Below are 17,577 nucleotides of genomic sequence, written 5' to 3'. Positions count from 1 at the left end.
AGGTCGGTGCAACATTGAGGGCTGAAGGGCCTGTACTGAGCTATAATGTTCTATGTTCTTATGACTGCAGTCTTATTTTTGTCCATTAATCAATCCTTTATTTTTACGAGCATAAAACACCTAACTTGATGAGTATTTGTTGTGGTTCTGTTCGCCGAGCTGGGAGTTTTTGTTGCAATCTGTTGATGAAATTGCGGGGGTATCCGTTTTTGGTGAATACCTTGTATAGGTGTTCTTCTTCCTCTTTTGCAACAGTTCTTGCAACAAAAGCTCCCAGCTCGGCGAACAGAACCACAACAACGAGCACCCGAGCTACAAATCTTCTCATAAACTTTGATGAGTATTTAATTGACTTTTGGACATTCAGGTATCCTGTACACACTGATGCTCTTGAAGGCCAACATATCTTTCCTCATTTACGGGGCCCAAAACTGCTTATAAAATTCCAAATGCTGTCTGACTAAAGCCTTATACAGCCTCAACAGTACTTCTCTGCACTTGTATTCCAGCTCTTTTGAAATGACAATATCGTATTTGCCTTCTAAGTTACCAACTGAACCTGCATGTTAATCTGAAGAGAATCCTGAACTAGGGTCTCCCAAGAGCCTTTATACTTCAGATTTTCAAAGCCCTTCCCCATTTCAAAAATAGTCTGCATCTCTGTTCTTTCTACCAAAGTGCATAATCTTATACTTCCTCACATTATATGCTGAAAATGTGTTGCTGGTTAAAGCACAGCAGGTTAGGCAGCATCTCAGGAATAGGGAATTCGATGTTTCGAGCATAAGCCCTTCATCAGGATATGCTAACTACCATATATTTGCCCACTTCCCGCTTCCTCAACACTTCCTCTCCCTCTACCTATTTCTGTGTCATCCGCAAACATAGCAACAATGCCCCCAGTTCCTTCATCCAGAACGTTAATGTGTAACATAAATAGTTGTGGTCCCACACTAACCCCACTTGTTACCAGTTGCCATTCCTTTAAAAGATTCCTTTATTCCCACGCTCTGCCTCTGCAAGTCAGCCAATCCTGTATGCATGCCCCAACACCATGGATTGTTGCCTTATTTTGCAGTTTCCTGTGTGACAAAGGCCTTCTGGAAATTCAAATAGATTTTGTCCACTGGATCTTCTTTGTCTAACTTATTTTTTACCTCCTTAAAGAATTCTAACAGATTTGTCAGGCATGACCTTCCATTGACGAAGCTGTGCTGACTCAGCCTTAGTTAAATATTCACTTCCAAGTACTCCCTAATCTCTTCTTTAAGAATGAACTCTGACATATTACCAATGACCGAGGTCAGGCTAACTAACCTATAATTTCTTGTTTTCTGCCTCCCTCCCTTCTTTAACAGGGGTGTTACACCACCAATTTTCCAATTCTCTGGCACCCTCCCTGACTCCAGTAATTCCTGAAAGATCATCATCAATGCCTTCTCAGCTTGGATAGTCAGAAACTTTTTCGCAGGTTTGAAGTTTTAGTTACAAGAGTTACAGGTTCAAGATGAGAGGGAAAAAGTTTAAGGAAGATGCATAAGGAAAGTTTTTCCAGCAGAGAATGTTAGGAGCCTGGAGAGAACTGCCAGAAGAGGCGCTGGAACCACGCACGCTGGCAACATTTAAGAGGTATCTGGATGTTTACATGAATAGAGAGGGAATAGAGGGATACGGACCGAATAAGGGCAAAAGTTTATTTTTTACTTTAGCTATGGCATGATGATCAGCACAGACTTGGACGGCTGAAGGGTCTGTACTTGTACTGTACTTCTCTTTTGTTCCTGTTCTTGCTATCTCTTTCAGAACCTGGAGAGTAGTCAAAGAACATTACAGCACTGGAACAGGCCCTTCAGCCCTCCAAGACTGCGCCGATACATATTCTCGATCTAAATCTGCCGCCTATTTTCTAAGGATTTGTATCCCACTGCTCCCTGTCCATTCATGGATCTGTCTAGATACATCTTAATTGACGCTGTTGTGGCTGCCTCTACCATCTCCGCTGGCAACATCTTCCAGGCACCCACCACCTTTAGAGCAGTCCATTTCAGAGCCCATTCAATAATAGGTAGTTTGGATGTAGTAGTGTGTAATGATGGAGGGTTAATAGGACTAAGCCAGGACCCAATGACCTGCATCCAAGAGTTTTAAAGGAATTGGCTGCAGTGATAATGGAGACAGAGACAATGGATAAATGTCTCCATTTCAAACTGTCCCGAAACTACTTGGGTTCCAGGAGATGGATTTGAAAACTACAAATAAGGCCCCTGTTCAGAAAGGGTGCAAGACAATGCAGAACGCTGTAGGCTAATTAGCCTAAGATCAGTCATTGAGAAATTGCAAGAATACATTGTTAAAGAAGAAATAGCAGAACATTTTGAAAAAGCTTCACACTATCTCATCATGTTTGACAAACTTTACTTCTTGACATAAAAAGCAGACATGATAAAAGGAACTAATCGAGGTAGCATATTTAAATTTTTAGAAGACATTTGATAACATCACATAAAGTGTTATTATACAAAATAGGAGCTCAGTATTGGGGATGATGGAATAGCATGGATTGACGCACATTCTCAACTTAAGCAGAATTGCAACTTAATACATATGTAGCATAGAAATTAGATTCTCGCTTTAGGTAAACAATTATGAACTCTATACAATACAGTACAGCTTAGTTACAGGCCCTTCAGCCAACCAAGTCTGCGACAATACCAAAACCTTATTTAGATCCACCACTTATTGTCCATTTGTAACGATACACCTTAAATGTTGCTAAAGTGCCTACTTCACCTGTGGTAGGTAAGTTAGTTGAGAAGATTTTGAGGGATATAGATATATATGTATTTGGAAAGACGAAATGTTTTGAGGATGTAACTCTGAAGATGGACGAGGGATGTAGTGCACCTGGACTTTCAGAAAGCTTTTGATAAAGTCCTACATCGGAGGTTAGTGAGCAAAATTAGGGCACATGGTACTGGGGGCAAAGTACTAACTTGGATTGAAAGTTGGCTGGCTGATACGAAATGAAGAGTAGTGATTAACAGCTCCATTTTGGAATGGCAGGCAGTGACCAGTGGGGTACCGCAGGGATCCGTGCTGGGACCGCAGCTTTTTACAATACATGTTAATGATATAAAAGATGGTATTAGTAATAACGTTAACAAATTTGCTGATGATATGAAGCTGGGTGGCAGGATGAAATGTGAGGAGGATGTTAGGAGATTACAGGGTGACCAGGACAAGTTAGGTGAGTGGTCAGATGCATGGCAGATGCAGTTTAATGTGGATAAATGTATGGTTATCCACTTTGGTGGCAAGAACAGGAAGGCAGATTACTACCTAAATGGAATCAATTAGGTAAAGGGGCAGTACAGAGAGATCTGGGTTTTCTTGTATACAAGTCAATGAAGGCAAGCATGCAGGTACAGCAGGTAGTGAAGAAGGCTAATAGCACGCTGGCCTTCATAACAAGAAGGATTGAGTATAGCAGCAAAGAGGTCCTTCTGCAGCTGTCCAGGGCCCTGGTGAGACCACACCTGGAGTACTGAGTGCAGTTCTGGTCTCCAAATTTGAGGAAAGATATTCTGGCTATTGAGGGAGTGCAGCGTAGGTTCACGAGGTCAGTTCCTGGAATGGCGGATTACGTTACACTGAAAGACTGGAGCGACTGGGCTTGTATACTCTTGAGTTTAGAAGACTGAGAAGGGATCTGATTGAGACATATAAGATTATTAACGGATTGGACACTCTGGCAGCAGGAAACATGTTTCTGCTGATGGGTGAGTGCCGAACCAGAGGACACAGTTTAAAAATACGGGGTAGACCATTTAGGACAGAGATGAGGAAAAATTTCTTCACCCAGAGAGTGGTGGCTGTGTGAAATGCTCTGCCCCAGAGGGCAGTGGAGGCCCAGTCTCTGGATTCATTTAAGAAAGAGTTGGATAGAGCTCTCAAAGATAGTGGAATCAATGGTTATGGAGATAAGGCAGGAACAGGATACTGATTGAGGATGATCAGCCATGATCATATTGAATGGTGGTGCAGGCTCGAAGGGCAGAATGGCCTACTCCTGCACCTATTGTCTATTGTCTATTGACAGGGTTTGGTTAGGAGCATTCAGCATGCCTTTGCGCATGGGAAATCATGCCTCAAATTTGGAGTTCTTTGATGAAGTGACCAGGAAGGTTGACAAACTCTATTTGGATTTCAGTAAGGCCGTTGATAAGGCTCCACATGATAGGCTGCTCTGGAAGGTTAGATCGCATGGAATCCAGGGAGAGCTAGCAAATTGGAACACAGTTGGCTTAATGGTAGGAAGCAGAAGGTAACAGTCAAAGGCTGCTTGTTGGGCTGGTGGCCTGTGACTAGTGGAGTGCCTTACAGGTCGGTGCTCAGGCCATTGCTTTTTGTTATCTGTAATAATGATTTGGATGAGAATATACAAGACATGATTGGTAAATTTGCAATAAATAGGCAGCATTGTGGACAGTGGGGAAGGTTATCAGAAATTGCAGCAAGATCCTGATCAGCTGGCGAAGTGGGTTGAGAAATGGCAAATGGAGTTTAACATCGATAGGCATGTGGTGTTGCATTTTGGAAAGTCGAATCAAGGTAGAAGTTTCATGGTGAATGGTGCGGCCTTGAGGTAATGTAGTGGAACCGAGGGACCTTGGAGTTCAGGTGCATGGTTCTCCGAAAGTGGAGTCACAGGTAGACAGGGCAATGAGGAAGGCTTTTGGCATACTGGCCATCATCAGTTAGGGCATTGAGGATAGAAGTTGGGGACATTATGTTGCAGTATTGTGTTCAGTTTTGGTCACCTTGCGAGAGGAAGGATGTTATTAAAGTAGAAAGAATGCAGAAGAAATTTACAAAGGTATTTCCAGAACTCAAGGGACTGAGTTTTGGGAGAAGTTGCACAAACTAGGATGTTTTTTCTTTTGAGCACAGGAGACAGAGGGGGGAATCTTACAGAAGTATATAAGATCATGAGAGGCATGGAGAGGGTAAATGCATGCAGTCTTTTTCCCAGGGTTGGGGAATCAAGGACTAGAGGGCAACAGTTTAAGGTTAGAGGGGAAAGAATAAAAGGGAACCTAAGAGGCAGCTTTCTTACACAGAGGGTGGTACACATGTGGAATGAGCTGCCAGCAGAAGTGGTTGAGGTGGGTACATTAACAACATTTAAAAGGCATTTGGACAAATACATGGATAGGAAAGGTTGAGAAGAATATGGGCCAAGTGCAGGGAAATGGGGTTACCGTTGATGAACATTTTGGTCAGCATAGATCAGTTTGGGTCAAAAGGCCTGTCTCTGTGCTGTAGGACTATGAATCTGTGACCATCTCCGTGCATCCTAGTCATCCACCATCCTCTGTGAAAGATTTTCCCCACTCTTCTTTCCCAAAATGTTGCCCCTCACCTTAAACTTATGCCCTCTTGAATTGACATTTCCACTTTGGGAAAAAGCCTCTGACTGTCCATCCTACCTATACCTCTCAGCATTTTGTAGACTTCTGTCAGGTTGCCCTTCAGCCTCTGTCTTTCCAGTGAAAACAATCCAAGTTTATCCAATCTCTCCTCATAACTAAAATCAGAGAAGACTTCACCTGGACTTTCAGAAAGCTTTTGATAAAGTTCCACATAGGAGGTTAGTGAGTAAACTTAGGGCACATGGTATTGGGGGCAAAGTACTAGATTGGATTGAAAATTGGTTGGTTGATAGGAAACAAAGAGTAGTGATAAACGGCTCCATTTCGGAATGGCAGGCAGTGACCAGTGGGGTACCGCAGGGATCCGTTCTGGGACCGCAGCTTTTTACAATATATGTTAATGATATAGAAGATGGTATCAGCAATAACACTAGCAAATTTGCTGATGATACAAAGCTGGGTGGCAGGGTGAAATGTGAGGAGGATGTTAGGAGATTATAGGGTGATTGGACAAGTTAGTGAGTGAACAGATGCATGGCAGATGCAGTTTAATGTGGATAAATGTATGGTTATCCACTTTGGTGGCAAGAACAGGAAGGCAGATTACTACCTCAATGGAATTAATTTAGGTAAAGGGGCAGTACAGAGAGATCTGGGTGTTCTTGTATACCAGTCAATGAAGGCAAGCATGCAGCTACAGCAGGTATTGGAGAAGGCTAATAGCATGCTGGCCTTCATAACAAGAGGGATTGAATATAGAAGCAAAGAGGTGCTTCTGCAGCTGTACAGGGCCCTGGTGAGACCACACCTGGAGTACTGTGTGCAGTTCTAGTCTCCAAATTTGAGGAAAGACATTCTGGCTATTGAGGGAGTGCAGCGTAGGTTCACGAGGTCAATTCCTGGAATGGAGGGATTACCTTACACTGAAAGACTGAAGCAACTGGGCTTGTATATCCTTGAGTTTAGAAGAGTGAGAGGGGATATGATTGAGACATATAAGATTATGAAAGGATTTTACACTCTTGCAGCAAGAAACATGTTTCCGCTGATGGGTGAGTGCCGAACCAGAGGACACAGCTTAAAAATACGGGGTAGACCATTTAGGACAGAGATGAGGAGAAACTTCTTCACCCAGAGAGTGGTGGGTGTGTGGAATGCTCTGCCCCAGAGGGCAGTGGAGGCCCAGTCTCTGGATTCATTTAAGAAGTAGTTGGATAGAGCTCTCAAAGATAGTGGAATCAAAGGTTATGGAGATAAGGCAGGAAGCGGATATTGATTAGGAATGATCAGCCATGATCATATTGAATGGCGGTGCAGGCTCGAAGGGCTGAATGGCCTACTCCTGCACCTATTGTCTATTCACCTGATGGAGGAGCAGCTCTCCAAAACCTTGTGATTCCAAATAAACCTGTTGGTCTATAACCTGGTGTTGTGTGACTTCTGATTTTGTCCACTCCAGTCCAACACCAGCATGTCCACATCATGAAATCCTTCAAACCAGGAAATACCCTGGTAAACCTTCTGTGCACCCTCTTCAACGCATCCACACGCTTTTGGTATTGTGGCGACCAGAGCTGCCCACAATATTCCAAATATGGTCTAGCTAAAGTTTTATACAGCTAGGCCATATTTGGAATATTGTGTGCAGTTCTGGCCGCCACACTACCAGAAGGGTGTGGATATTTCCTGGTTTGGAAGTTTCATGATCTGAATGTGCTGGTGTTGGACTGGAGTGGACAAAGTCAGAAGTCACACAACACTATGAAGTCTTCTCTGATTTTAGTTTGAGGAGAGGTTGGATAAACTTGGATCAGATCAATGATCTGTGAACCTGTTGGGGCCAGTTTGTTACATATATTCAAGGGGGAGCTCATCCCTGGAGCTAAAGGGATCAGGGGGTATGGAGAGAAAGCAGGAGTGGGATATTGAAATAGCATGATCAACCATGATCATATTGAATGGTGATGCAGGCTCAAAGGGCTGAATGGCCTACAACTGCACCATTATTCTATGTTTCTATGCCTGTGTTGTAGCTGTATTGAAAGGGGTGGCTAGTGGATTGGCAAGTTCTTCTTTTTAGATTAGATTACTTACAGTGTGGAAACAGGCCCTTCAGCCCAACAAGTCCACACTGACCCGTCGAAGCACAACCTACCCATACCCCTATATTTACCCCTTACCTAACACTACGGGCAATTTAGCATGGCCAATTCACCTGACCTGCACATCTTTGGACTGTGGGAGGAAACCGGAGCACCCAGAGGAAACCCACGCAGACACGGGGAGGACGTGTAAACTCCACACAGTCAGTTGCCTGAAGCGGGAATTGAACCCGGATCTCTGGCGCTGTGAGGCAGCAGTGCTAACCACTGTGCCACCGTGCCGCCCTTTTCTTTTTCTTCTTTTTTTTGTTCTTCAGGAGCACAGCGCTTCACTATTGCCACAATGTTGTCAGGGCCCATTGCCTTTTCAGTGTCCAACAGCAGTTTCTTGATGTCACATGAGTTTACATGGACTTCAACCAAGCCATTGACAAGGTCCCACATGAAATGCTCGTCCAAAAAATAAGAGCCGGTGGGATCCAAGGCAAGTTGGTAAACTGGATCCAAAATTGGTTTGCAAATAGCAAGCAGTGAGGAGGGTAGAATTTTTGATTGGAAGCCTGTGAGCAATGGTGTACCACAGGGAATGGTACTGGGATCCTTGCTGTTTGTGTGTACATTAACGATTTGGATGTCAATGTAGAAGATATAATTAGTAAGTTTCCAGATGATGCAAAAATTGGTGGTGTTATTGATTGTGAGGAAGATGGTCTTAGGCCACAGTTTGATATCGATCAGCTGGAAAATTGGACAGAACCATGGCAGATGGAATTTAATCCTGATATGTGCAACGTGATGCATTTCAGGAGGTCTGATAAGGGAAGGATATACACAGTGCATGATAGGTCCCTCAGGAGTACTGAGGCACAAAGGGACTTTAGTGTACAAGTCCGTAGATGCCTGAAGGTGTCAGCACAGCTAGACGGTGGTGAGATGCATATAAGATGCTTGCCTTCATTAGCCAGGGCATAAAATATTGGAGCAAGGAAGTCCTCTTGCAACTTTATAATACATTGATAAGGCCACAGATGGAATACTGTGTGAAGTTTTGGTTGCCTCACTATTATTAGGACATGATTAGACTGGAGAGGGGGCAGAGAAACGTCCAGGGTGTCACCAGATTGTAAACTCTCATGTATGAGGAGAGATTGGATAGGCTAAGAGCAAGCACTGCCTGCTTGTAAGAGGGAGAGCATGAGGGAGAGAAAGCAAGGAAGAGCGTATGGAAGGGAGAGGGGGAGGATTCACGTAGTGAAGAGGATGAGGGATGGAGTATGCACAAGGGAAGGTGAGGTAGTGGAAGCATGCTTGGGAGATGGGAGAGGTGGAAAGGGAGGGAGGAAACGGAAGAGTGAGCACAAGACAGAGAGCATGCAAGAGGTGGAGTAGAATCACAGAAGAGTGAGAAGAAGCATGAGCACATGAGAGAGCTCAAGAGAAAGCAAGAGCAAGAGGGATAATTTGTGTGAGTGATGGACATGTTATGTATGAGAGCACAAGCAAGGGACCACACTCTTTAAACAAAGTAAAAGAGGGTCCTGGGCCACAGGAGAATGAGTGGGAACACCCATGCAGAAGGGAGAGGGAGAGTGAGAGAAAGGGTACATGTGCGCAAGAGACAGAGAGCTTTGAGGGGTCACACACCTGAGGAGGAGAATGTGAGGGACAGTACGTGCCAAACAGACAGAGAGACAGAGCATGTGCAAACTGAGCATGGGAACAAGTACTAGGTGGAGAGGGAGCAAGGGACAGTGAGAGGCAGCACGTGTGTGAGAGAGAAATGGCGAGGAAGGGATTGAGAATGCTCGTGAGCAAGGTGAAATGGAGTGTGGGGGGGAGAGTGCATGTGAACATGTGAGGGAGGGAAGTAGATAGAGACAGTCAGAACGTGCAAGTGAGAGAGCAAACAAGCAAGGACCACATGAGAGCAAGCAAGGGACTGAGCAGGTGCAATAGAAAATGAGGGATGAGTACAAAGGGGAGCAAGGGCGGGTGCACTATAGAGAGGGTGAGGGAGCACGTGCAGGTGTGAGAGGGAGGGAGAGTGAGTGAGGGAGCACGTGTGAGAGGGAGAGAGAGTGAGGGAGCACGTGTGAGAGGGAGAGAGAGTGAGGGAGCATGTGTGAGAGGGAGAGAGAGTGAGGGAGCATGTGTGAGAGGGAGTGAGTGAGGGAGCATGTGTGAGAGGGAGTGAGTGAGGGAGCACGTGTGAGAGGGAGTGAGTGAGGGAGCACGTGTGAGAGGGAGAGAGAGTGAGGGAGCACGTGTGAGAGGGAGAGAGAGTGAGGGAGCACGTGTGAGAGGGAGAGAGAGAGATTAGGGAGCACGTGTGAGAGGAAGTGAGGGAGCATGTGCACGTGTGAGAGGGAGAGAGAGAGTGAGGGAGCATGTGCACGTGTGAGAGGGAGAGAGAGATTAGGGACCACATGTGAGAGGGACAGAGAGTGAGGCAGCACGTGTAAGAGGGAGAGTGAGGGAGCTTGTGTGAGGGAGAGTGAGGGAGCACGTCTGAGAGGGAGAGTGAGTGAGGGTGCACGTGCACATGTGAGAGGGGGAGATAGAGAGAGAGATTAGGGAGCACGTGTGAGAGGGAGAGTGAGTGAGGGAGCACGTTTGAGAGGGAGAATGAGTGAGGGAGCACGTGTGAGAGGGAGAGAGAGTGAGGGAGCACGTGTGAGAGGGAGAGAGAGTGAGGGAGCACGTGTGAGAGGGAGAGAGACTGAGGGAGCACGTGTGAGAAGGAGAGAGACTGAGGGAGCACGTGAGTGAGGGAGCACGTGTGAGTGGGAGAGTGAGTGAGGAAGCACGTATGAGAGGGAGAGTGAGTGAGGGAGCACGTGTGAGAGGGAGAGAGAGTGAGGGAGCACATGTGAGAGGGAGAGTGAGTGAGGGAGCACGTGTGAGAGGGAGAGTGAGTGAGGGAGCACGTGTGAGAGGGAGAGAGAGTGAGGGAGCACGTGTGAGAGGGAGAGAGAGAGAGATTAGGGAGCACGTGTGAGAGGAAGAGAGGGAGTGAGGGAGCATGTGCACGTGTGAGAGGGAGAGAGAGATTAGGGAGCACGTGTGAGAGGGACAGAGAGTGAGGCAGCACGTGTAAGCGGGAGAGTGAGGCAGCATGTGTGAGGGAGGGTGCACGTGCACATGTGAGAGGGAGAGAGAGAGAGATTAGGGAGCACGTGTGAGAGGGAGAGAGAGTGAGGGTGTGTTGTTAATGTGGCTCTCCTATACAAGAAGGGGAGTAGGAATATTCCAGATATTATAGACCAGTGAGCCTGACGTTAGTGGTAGGAAAGTTGCTGGAGAAAGTACTGAGGGATAAAATCAATTTATATTTGTAATTTAATGGACTCATCAGTGATGGGCAACATGGTTTTGTGCGAGGGAGATTGTGTCTTACCAACGTAATAGAGTTCTTCGAGGAAGTGACCATGTTGCTAGATGAAGGAAGGGCTGTTGATGTCATAGACATGGACTTTAGTAAGGTGTTTGATAAGGTTCCCCATGGTAGACTAATGGAGAAAGTGCAGTCACATGGTATGCAGGGTGTTCTAGCTAGTTTGGTAAAGAACTGGTTGAGCAATAGGAGACAGAGAGTAGTAGTTGAAGGGAGAATCTCGAAATAGAGAAAGGTGACCAGTGGTGTCCCACAGGGGTCAGTGCTGGGGCCACTGCTGTTTGTAATATACATAAATGATCTGGGAGAGGGCACTGTTGGTATGATCAGTAAATTTGCAGATGACACAAAAGATTGGTGGAGTAGCAGAAAGTATAAGGGACTGTCAAAGAATACAGGAGAATATAGATAGACTGGAGAGTTGGGCGGAGAAGTGAGGGATGGAGTTCAATCCAGGCAAATGTGAGGTGATGCACTTTGGGAAGTCTAATTCGAGAGCGAACTGTACTGTAAACTGAAGAGCCTTAGGAAAAGTTGGTGAGCAGAGAGATCTGGGAGTGCAGGTCCATTGTACCCTGAAGGTTGCTGCACAGGTGGATAGAGTGGTCAAGAAGGCAGATAGTATGCTTGCCTTCATCGGACGGGATGTTGAGTATAACAGCTGGCAGGTCATGTTAAAATTGTGCAAGACTTTGGTTTGGCTGCACTTAGAATACTGTGTACAGTTCTGGTCGCCACATTACCAAAAGGAGATGTGGAGAGAGTGCAGAGAAGGTTTACGAGGATGTTGCCTGGTATGGAAGGTGCTAGTTATGAAGAGAGGTTGAGTAGGTTAGGATTGTTTTCATTCGAGAAAGGGAGATTGAGGGGTGATCTGATTGAGGTCTACAAAATCATGAAGATTATACACAGGGTGGATAGACAAAGAACAAAGAAAATTTATAGCCCAGGAACAAGCCCTTCGGCCCTTCAAGCCTGAGTTGATTCAAATCTACTGTCTAAACCTGTCGCCCGATTCCTAAGCATCTGTATCCCTCTGCTCCCACCTACTCATGCATCTATCCAGACGCATCTTAAATGAATCTACCGTGCCTGCCTCTACCATCTCTGCTGGTAACGCGTTCCAAACGCCCACCATCCTCTGTGTGAAGTACTTACCACGTGTATCCCCCTTAAACTTTCCACCTCTCCCTTTGAAAGCATAAGCTTTTTCCCAGGGTGACAGATTCACTAACGAGAGGTTACACATTCAAGATGAGAGGTGAAAAGTTTAAGAGGGTTACATGCAGAAAATACTTTACACGTGGGTGGTAGATGCCTGCAATGCTTTGCCAGCAGAGGTAGTAGAGGCAGGCATGGTAGATTCATTTACGTTGCATCTGGACAGATGTATGAGTAGGTGGGGAGCAGAGGGGTACAGATGCTTAGGAAATGGATGATAAGTTGAGACAGTGGATTTGGATTGGCTCAGGCTTAGAGGGCCGAAGGGCCTGTTCCTGGGCCTTGGTGAGACCACACCTGGAGTACTGTGTGCAGTTCTGGTCTCCAAATTTGAGGAAAGATATTCTGGCTATTGAGGGAGTGCAGCGTAGGTTCATGAGGCCAATTCCTGGAATGGCGGGACTACCTTACGCTGAAAGACTGGAGCAACTGGGCTTGTATACCCTTGAGTTTAGAAGAGTGAGAGGGGATCTGATTGAGACATATAAGATTATGAAAGGATCGGACACTCTGGAGGCAAGAAACATGTTTCCGCTGATGAGTGAGTGCCGAACCAGAGAACACAGCTTAAAAATACGGGGTAGACCATTTAGGACAGAGATGAGGAGAAACTTCTTCACCCAGAGAGTGGTGGCTGTGTGGAATGCTCTGCCCCAGAGGGCAGTGGAGGGCCCAGTCTCTGGATTCATTTAAGAAGGAGTTGGATAGAGCTCTCAAGGATAGTGGAATCAAGGGTTATGGAGATAAGGCAGGAACAGGATACTGATTAAGGATGATCAGCCATGATCACATTGAATGGTGGTGCAGGCTCGAAGGGCAGAATGGCCTACTCCTGCACCTATTGTCTATTGTCTATAAATTTTCTTTGTTCTTTGAGTGCTTGTGAGAGAGATAGAGAGACTAGGTGTGACAGTGTGAGTGTAAATGAGAGTGGGGCATTAAGGATGCATGTGTTCAAGTCAGAGGAGAGAGAGAGTGAGTGTGGTTCAGTAAGAGTATGAATGTGAGAATGTGTGTTAAGCTCAGACTCTGGTATCGAATACAATCAGTCAGATGTACAGCATAGAAACAGACCCTTTGGTCGAACTCATCCGTGCCAACCAGATACCCTAAATTAATCTCATCCCATTTGTGAGCACTACTCCCATATCCCTCTAAACCCTTCCTATTTATATGGGCAAAAGTGAGGAGTGGAGATCAGAGTCGTGATTGTGGTGCTGGAAACGCACAGCAGATCAGGCAGCATCCAAGGAGCAGGAGAATTGACGTTTGGGGCAAAAGCCCTTCATCAGGAACGCTGCCTCACCTGTGCGTTTCCAGCACCACGATCTCAGCCCCTTCCTATTCATACACCATATCCTTTTAAATGTTGTAATTGTACCAACCTCCGTCACTTCCTCTGGCAGCTCATTCCATACATGCATCACACTCTGGTCCCTTTTAAATGTTTCCCCGTCATACTAAACCTATGCCCTTTAGTTCTGGACTCAGCCACTCCAGGGAAAAGACCTTGTCTATTTACATTGACCATGCCCGTCATGATTATACAAACCTCTATAAGGTCACCCCTCAGCCTCTGATGAAATGTGAGAGTTGAGGGTGAGAATGGATGTGCAAAGTTTGAGGTGAGGAAGAGACTGATTGTGCGTGCAAGAGAAAGAGAGAATGTGAATAAGAGTGAATGTTTTAACCCAAAGCACATCCAGTGCTACCTGGTACAACTGTAGGGTGCCTCTCTGCTTTGTAGAAACTGTTACATATGCATTTAATTCCTTCTCATTTTTCAGAGTGTTATCCGATGCTTGTGGCACCCAAAGCTGAACCAGATCATGGTAGGGACCGGAAATGGATTAGCAAAAGTCTACTATCATCCAGTCAAGAGTCAAAGGTAAAAGGTTGCAGTACAAATGGCTTTCAGACTGTCTTTTGTATTCTAGTTTGCAAGTTATTACTGATGTGCTCAGAGAAGATTTTAAGATTTTCCTTTAAGCTAGTTGTCAGTCCTTTTTACAAAACCCCTTCTTGCTTCTCTGATGTTTTTTCACTTCTATTAATGAAGCCTCCATATTCAGCTTGGTTCTCAAATGTATTTTTTAACTGACATCTGTGATGAACACTTTTTCTTCTTCAATTCAATTTCTATTTCCCTACATAAGATGAAGTCAGTGGATGTGGTTTGCATTGACTTTCTGAAGACTTTCTACAAAGTCCCACTTAACACATGAATGTATAAAATAAATCACATGGCACTAGGGGTAATGTACTGATATGGATAGAAAACTGTTTTCCTGACAGAAAATGAAAGGAGAAATTTAACACTTTATTTTCTGTTCGACCTGCCAAGACGTGGGTTCCTTTGGTTAAACATTTATTCATGCCTGCAAGGGAAATATACATGTCCAGAAATGGAGTACAGCTCAAATCTTTATTACACAAAGAAAGGTTTCATATTTTTACAGATAAGAAACTTCAAATCAACTATTTTTACAGATAATTCCAATCAAAAGGTTGCACATTTACTCATTCATATATCCATCCAACCATGTTCACAGAATTGGCATACAAATTTAATACGCGATTATATTATCCAATTATTTTTAAACTAATACACATGATTACTATCCAATCATATCATAACTTATTCACATCTTGCAGATATAAATACATCTTCTAGCTGTTGGTTCATACTTGAGATTACTAGAAAATCTACGTTAATTTCTCCTTTCTAGGAGCTAAAACTTCAGAATGAATGCCTTTTTTTGAGTGGCAGCCAGTAATCATTGGAGTATCTTGGGGTCATTGGTTGGACCCTAGCTGTTCACAACATATACTCATGATTCTGTTGAAGTAACTAAGTGAAATATTTCCAAATGTGCACCCAACACAAAACTGTTGGAAGGCTGAACTGTGAGGAGAATGCAAAGACGCTTCAGTGTGATTTGGGCAAGTTGAGTAATTGGGCAAATACGTGGCAGATGAAGTATAACTGTGAATTTATCCACTTGGCCAGCAAAAACAGGATAGTAGGTAATAGACCTGGGTGGCCTTGTACACCAGTTGCAGAAGATAAACACGCAAGTGCAGCAGGCACTGGCAACAACAAATGGTATGTTGGCCTTCGTAATGAGAGGGTGTGAGTACAGGAGCATGGATGTGCAGTCTTGGCCTCCTTACCTGAGGTAGGATGTTCTGGCGAGGGAAAGAGTGCAATAAATGTTTATCAAACTGATTCTTGGGTTGGTAGGACTAATTAAGTGAAGAGACAGTGGATCAGTTGAGATTAATTTTGCTGGAGTTTGGAAGAATGAGGGGTTATCTCATAGAAACCTATAAAATTCACACAGGACTTAGGTAGGATAAATAGAGGAAAGATGTTCCCAATGACTGGGAAACCCAGAATCAGGGATCACAATTTCAGGTTTTGGCATTTAGGACTGAAATGAGAAATTTTCCACCTGGAGACTGAGGAGCCTGTGGCAGAAACCAGTTGAGGGCAAAGTAGTGAATGTTTTCAAGAAGGAGTTTGATGTAGTTCTTAGAACTAAAGGGGATCAAAGGACAAAGGAAGTAAGCAGGATGAGGGTGGTAACAGGATCCATCCCAGAATATTAAGAAAGGCAGGAGGACAAATTGCTGAAGCAATGACAGGCATGTTTGTAACCACCTTTGCCCACAGGTGAGGTTCCAGAAGACTGGAGAATACCCATTTTTGTCCCATTATTTAAGAACGGTCACAGGGATAATCCTGGAAATTAGAGGCCTGAGAATCTCACGTGGGTGACAGAGAAATTATTGGAAAAGATTCTCAGGGACAAGATCTGTAGGCATTTAGAAGCAAATGGACTTGTCAGTGATAGACAGCGTGGTTTTGCATGGGGAAGATTGTGCCTCACTAACTTGATCGAGTTTTTCGAAGAGGTCAGGAAGATGATTGAGGAGGGAAAAGCAGTTGATGCTCTCTATGTAGACTTCAGTAAAGTGTTTGACAAGGTCCCTCGTGGCAGACTGTTACAAAAGGTGAAGTCACGTGGTATCACGTGTGAGCTGGCAAGATGGATACAGAACTGGCTTAGTGATAGGATACAGAGAGTAACGGTGGAAGGATGCGTTTTGGAATGGACTAGTGGTTGTGATACATGGGTCAGTGTTGGAACCTCTGCTGTTGTAGTTTACTTAAATGATTTGGAAGAAAATGTTGCTGAAAATTAGTAAGTTTGTGGATGCTACAAAATTTGGTGGAGTTACGGATAGTGAGGATTATCATCAGAGGATACAGCAAGATACAAATCAGTTGGAGGCATGGACAGAACAATGGCAGATAGAGGTTAAACTTGTCAAATGTGAGGTGATGCATTGGGAAGGTCAAGTGAATGTGGAAATTACAAAGTGAAGGGAAGGACCTGGAGGAGCATTGACATCATTATGACGCTGAGGTGAACCTCTTTGTCACTCATATTTTAACAGATTACAGGGTGAGGTGAACTTTTCTGGGTTTAATTAACAGAGAACTTCTAAATTCCACTATTTAAAGAAAATAATATCAATTTATTTTTTAACGCAAAAAGTGAACATTAAACAAATATTCACAATTCTAAGCTCCCCTTTCTCTAAACTGCCTATTATCTGCCTCCAACTCTATAACAATATGCTGTTCAAATAAGACACTTATTAAAACAAGGTTCCCCATAGGAGACTGGTTATCAAGGTTAGATCTCCTGGAATACAAGGAGAACTAACTATTTGGATTGAGAGCTTGCTTGAAGATAGAAGTTAGAAGGTGGAGGTGGAGGGTTGTTTTTCAGACTGGAGGCCTGTGACCAGTAGAGTGCCATAAGGATCGATGCTGGGTCGTCTACTTTTTGTCATTTACATAAATGATTTGGATGGAGATGTAGTGGATAGTGAAGAAGGTTACCTCAGAGTACAACGGGTTCTTGATCAGATGGGCCAATGGGCTGAAGAGTGAGATAGATAGAGTTTAATTTAGATAAATAGAGTTTAATTTAGATAAATGTGAGGTGCTCCATCTTGGAAAAGCAAATCAGAGCAGGACTTATACATTTAATGGTCAGTTCCTGGGGACTGTTGTTGAACAAAGATATCTTGGAGTGCAGATTCATAGTTCTGTGAAAGTAGTGTCGCAGGTAGATTGGATTGTGAAGAAGGCATTTGGTATGCATTCCTTTATTGGTGGGAGCATTAAGTACAGGAGTTGGGAGGTCATGCTGTGGCTGTACACGACATTGGTTAGGCCGTTTTTGGAATATTGCATACAATTCTGGTCTCCTTTCTATTTGAAGGATAGATGTTGTGAAACTTAAAAGGGTTCAGACAATATTTAAAAGGATGTTGCCAGGGTTGGAAGATTTGAGCTGTAGGGAGAGGCTGAATAGGTTGGGGCTGTTTTCCCTGGAGCGTTGGAGGCTGA

General features: G+C 44.4%; 1 protein-coding gene across 2 annotated transcripts in view; it reads left to right on the top strand.

The window, feature by feature from the left end:
• LOC132826318 (WD repeat-containing protein 70) overlaps positions 1-17,577 on the top strand; it is a 209,799-nt gene that overhangs the window by 156,915 nt on the left and 35,307 nt on the right. For both annotated transcript variants that reach the window (XM_060842153.1, XM_060842145.1), the window contains exon 14: positions 13,937-14,037. In XM_060842153.1, coding sequence (XP_060698136.1) covers positions 13,937-14,037 — 101 coding nt within the window. The remainder of the gene's footprint in view (positions 1-13,936; positions 14,038-17,577) is intronic.

This window comes from Hemiscyllium ocellatum, chromosome 2 (genome assembly GCF_020745735.1).
Source record: "Hemiscyllium ocellatum isolate sHemOce1 chromosome 2, sHemOce1.pat.X.cur, whole genome shotgun sequence".
Classification (NCBI taxonomy): Eukaryota; Metazoa; Chordata; class Chondrichthyes; order Orectolobiformes; family Hemiscylliidae; genus Hemiscyllium; species Hemiscyllium ocellatum.
The sequence above is the reverse complement of the archived record's forward strand: the minus strand, read 5'-3'. Positions and strand labels throughout refer to the sequence as shown.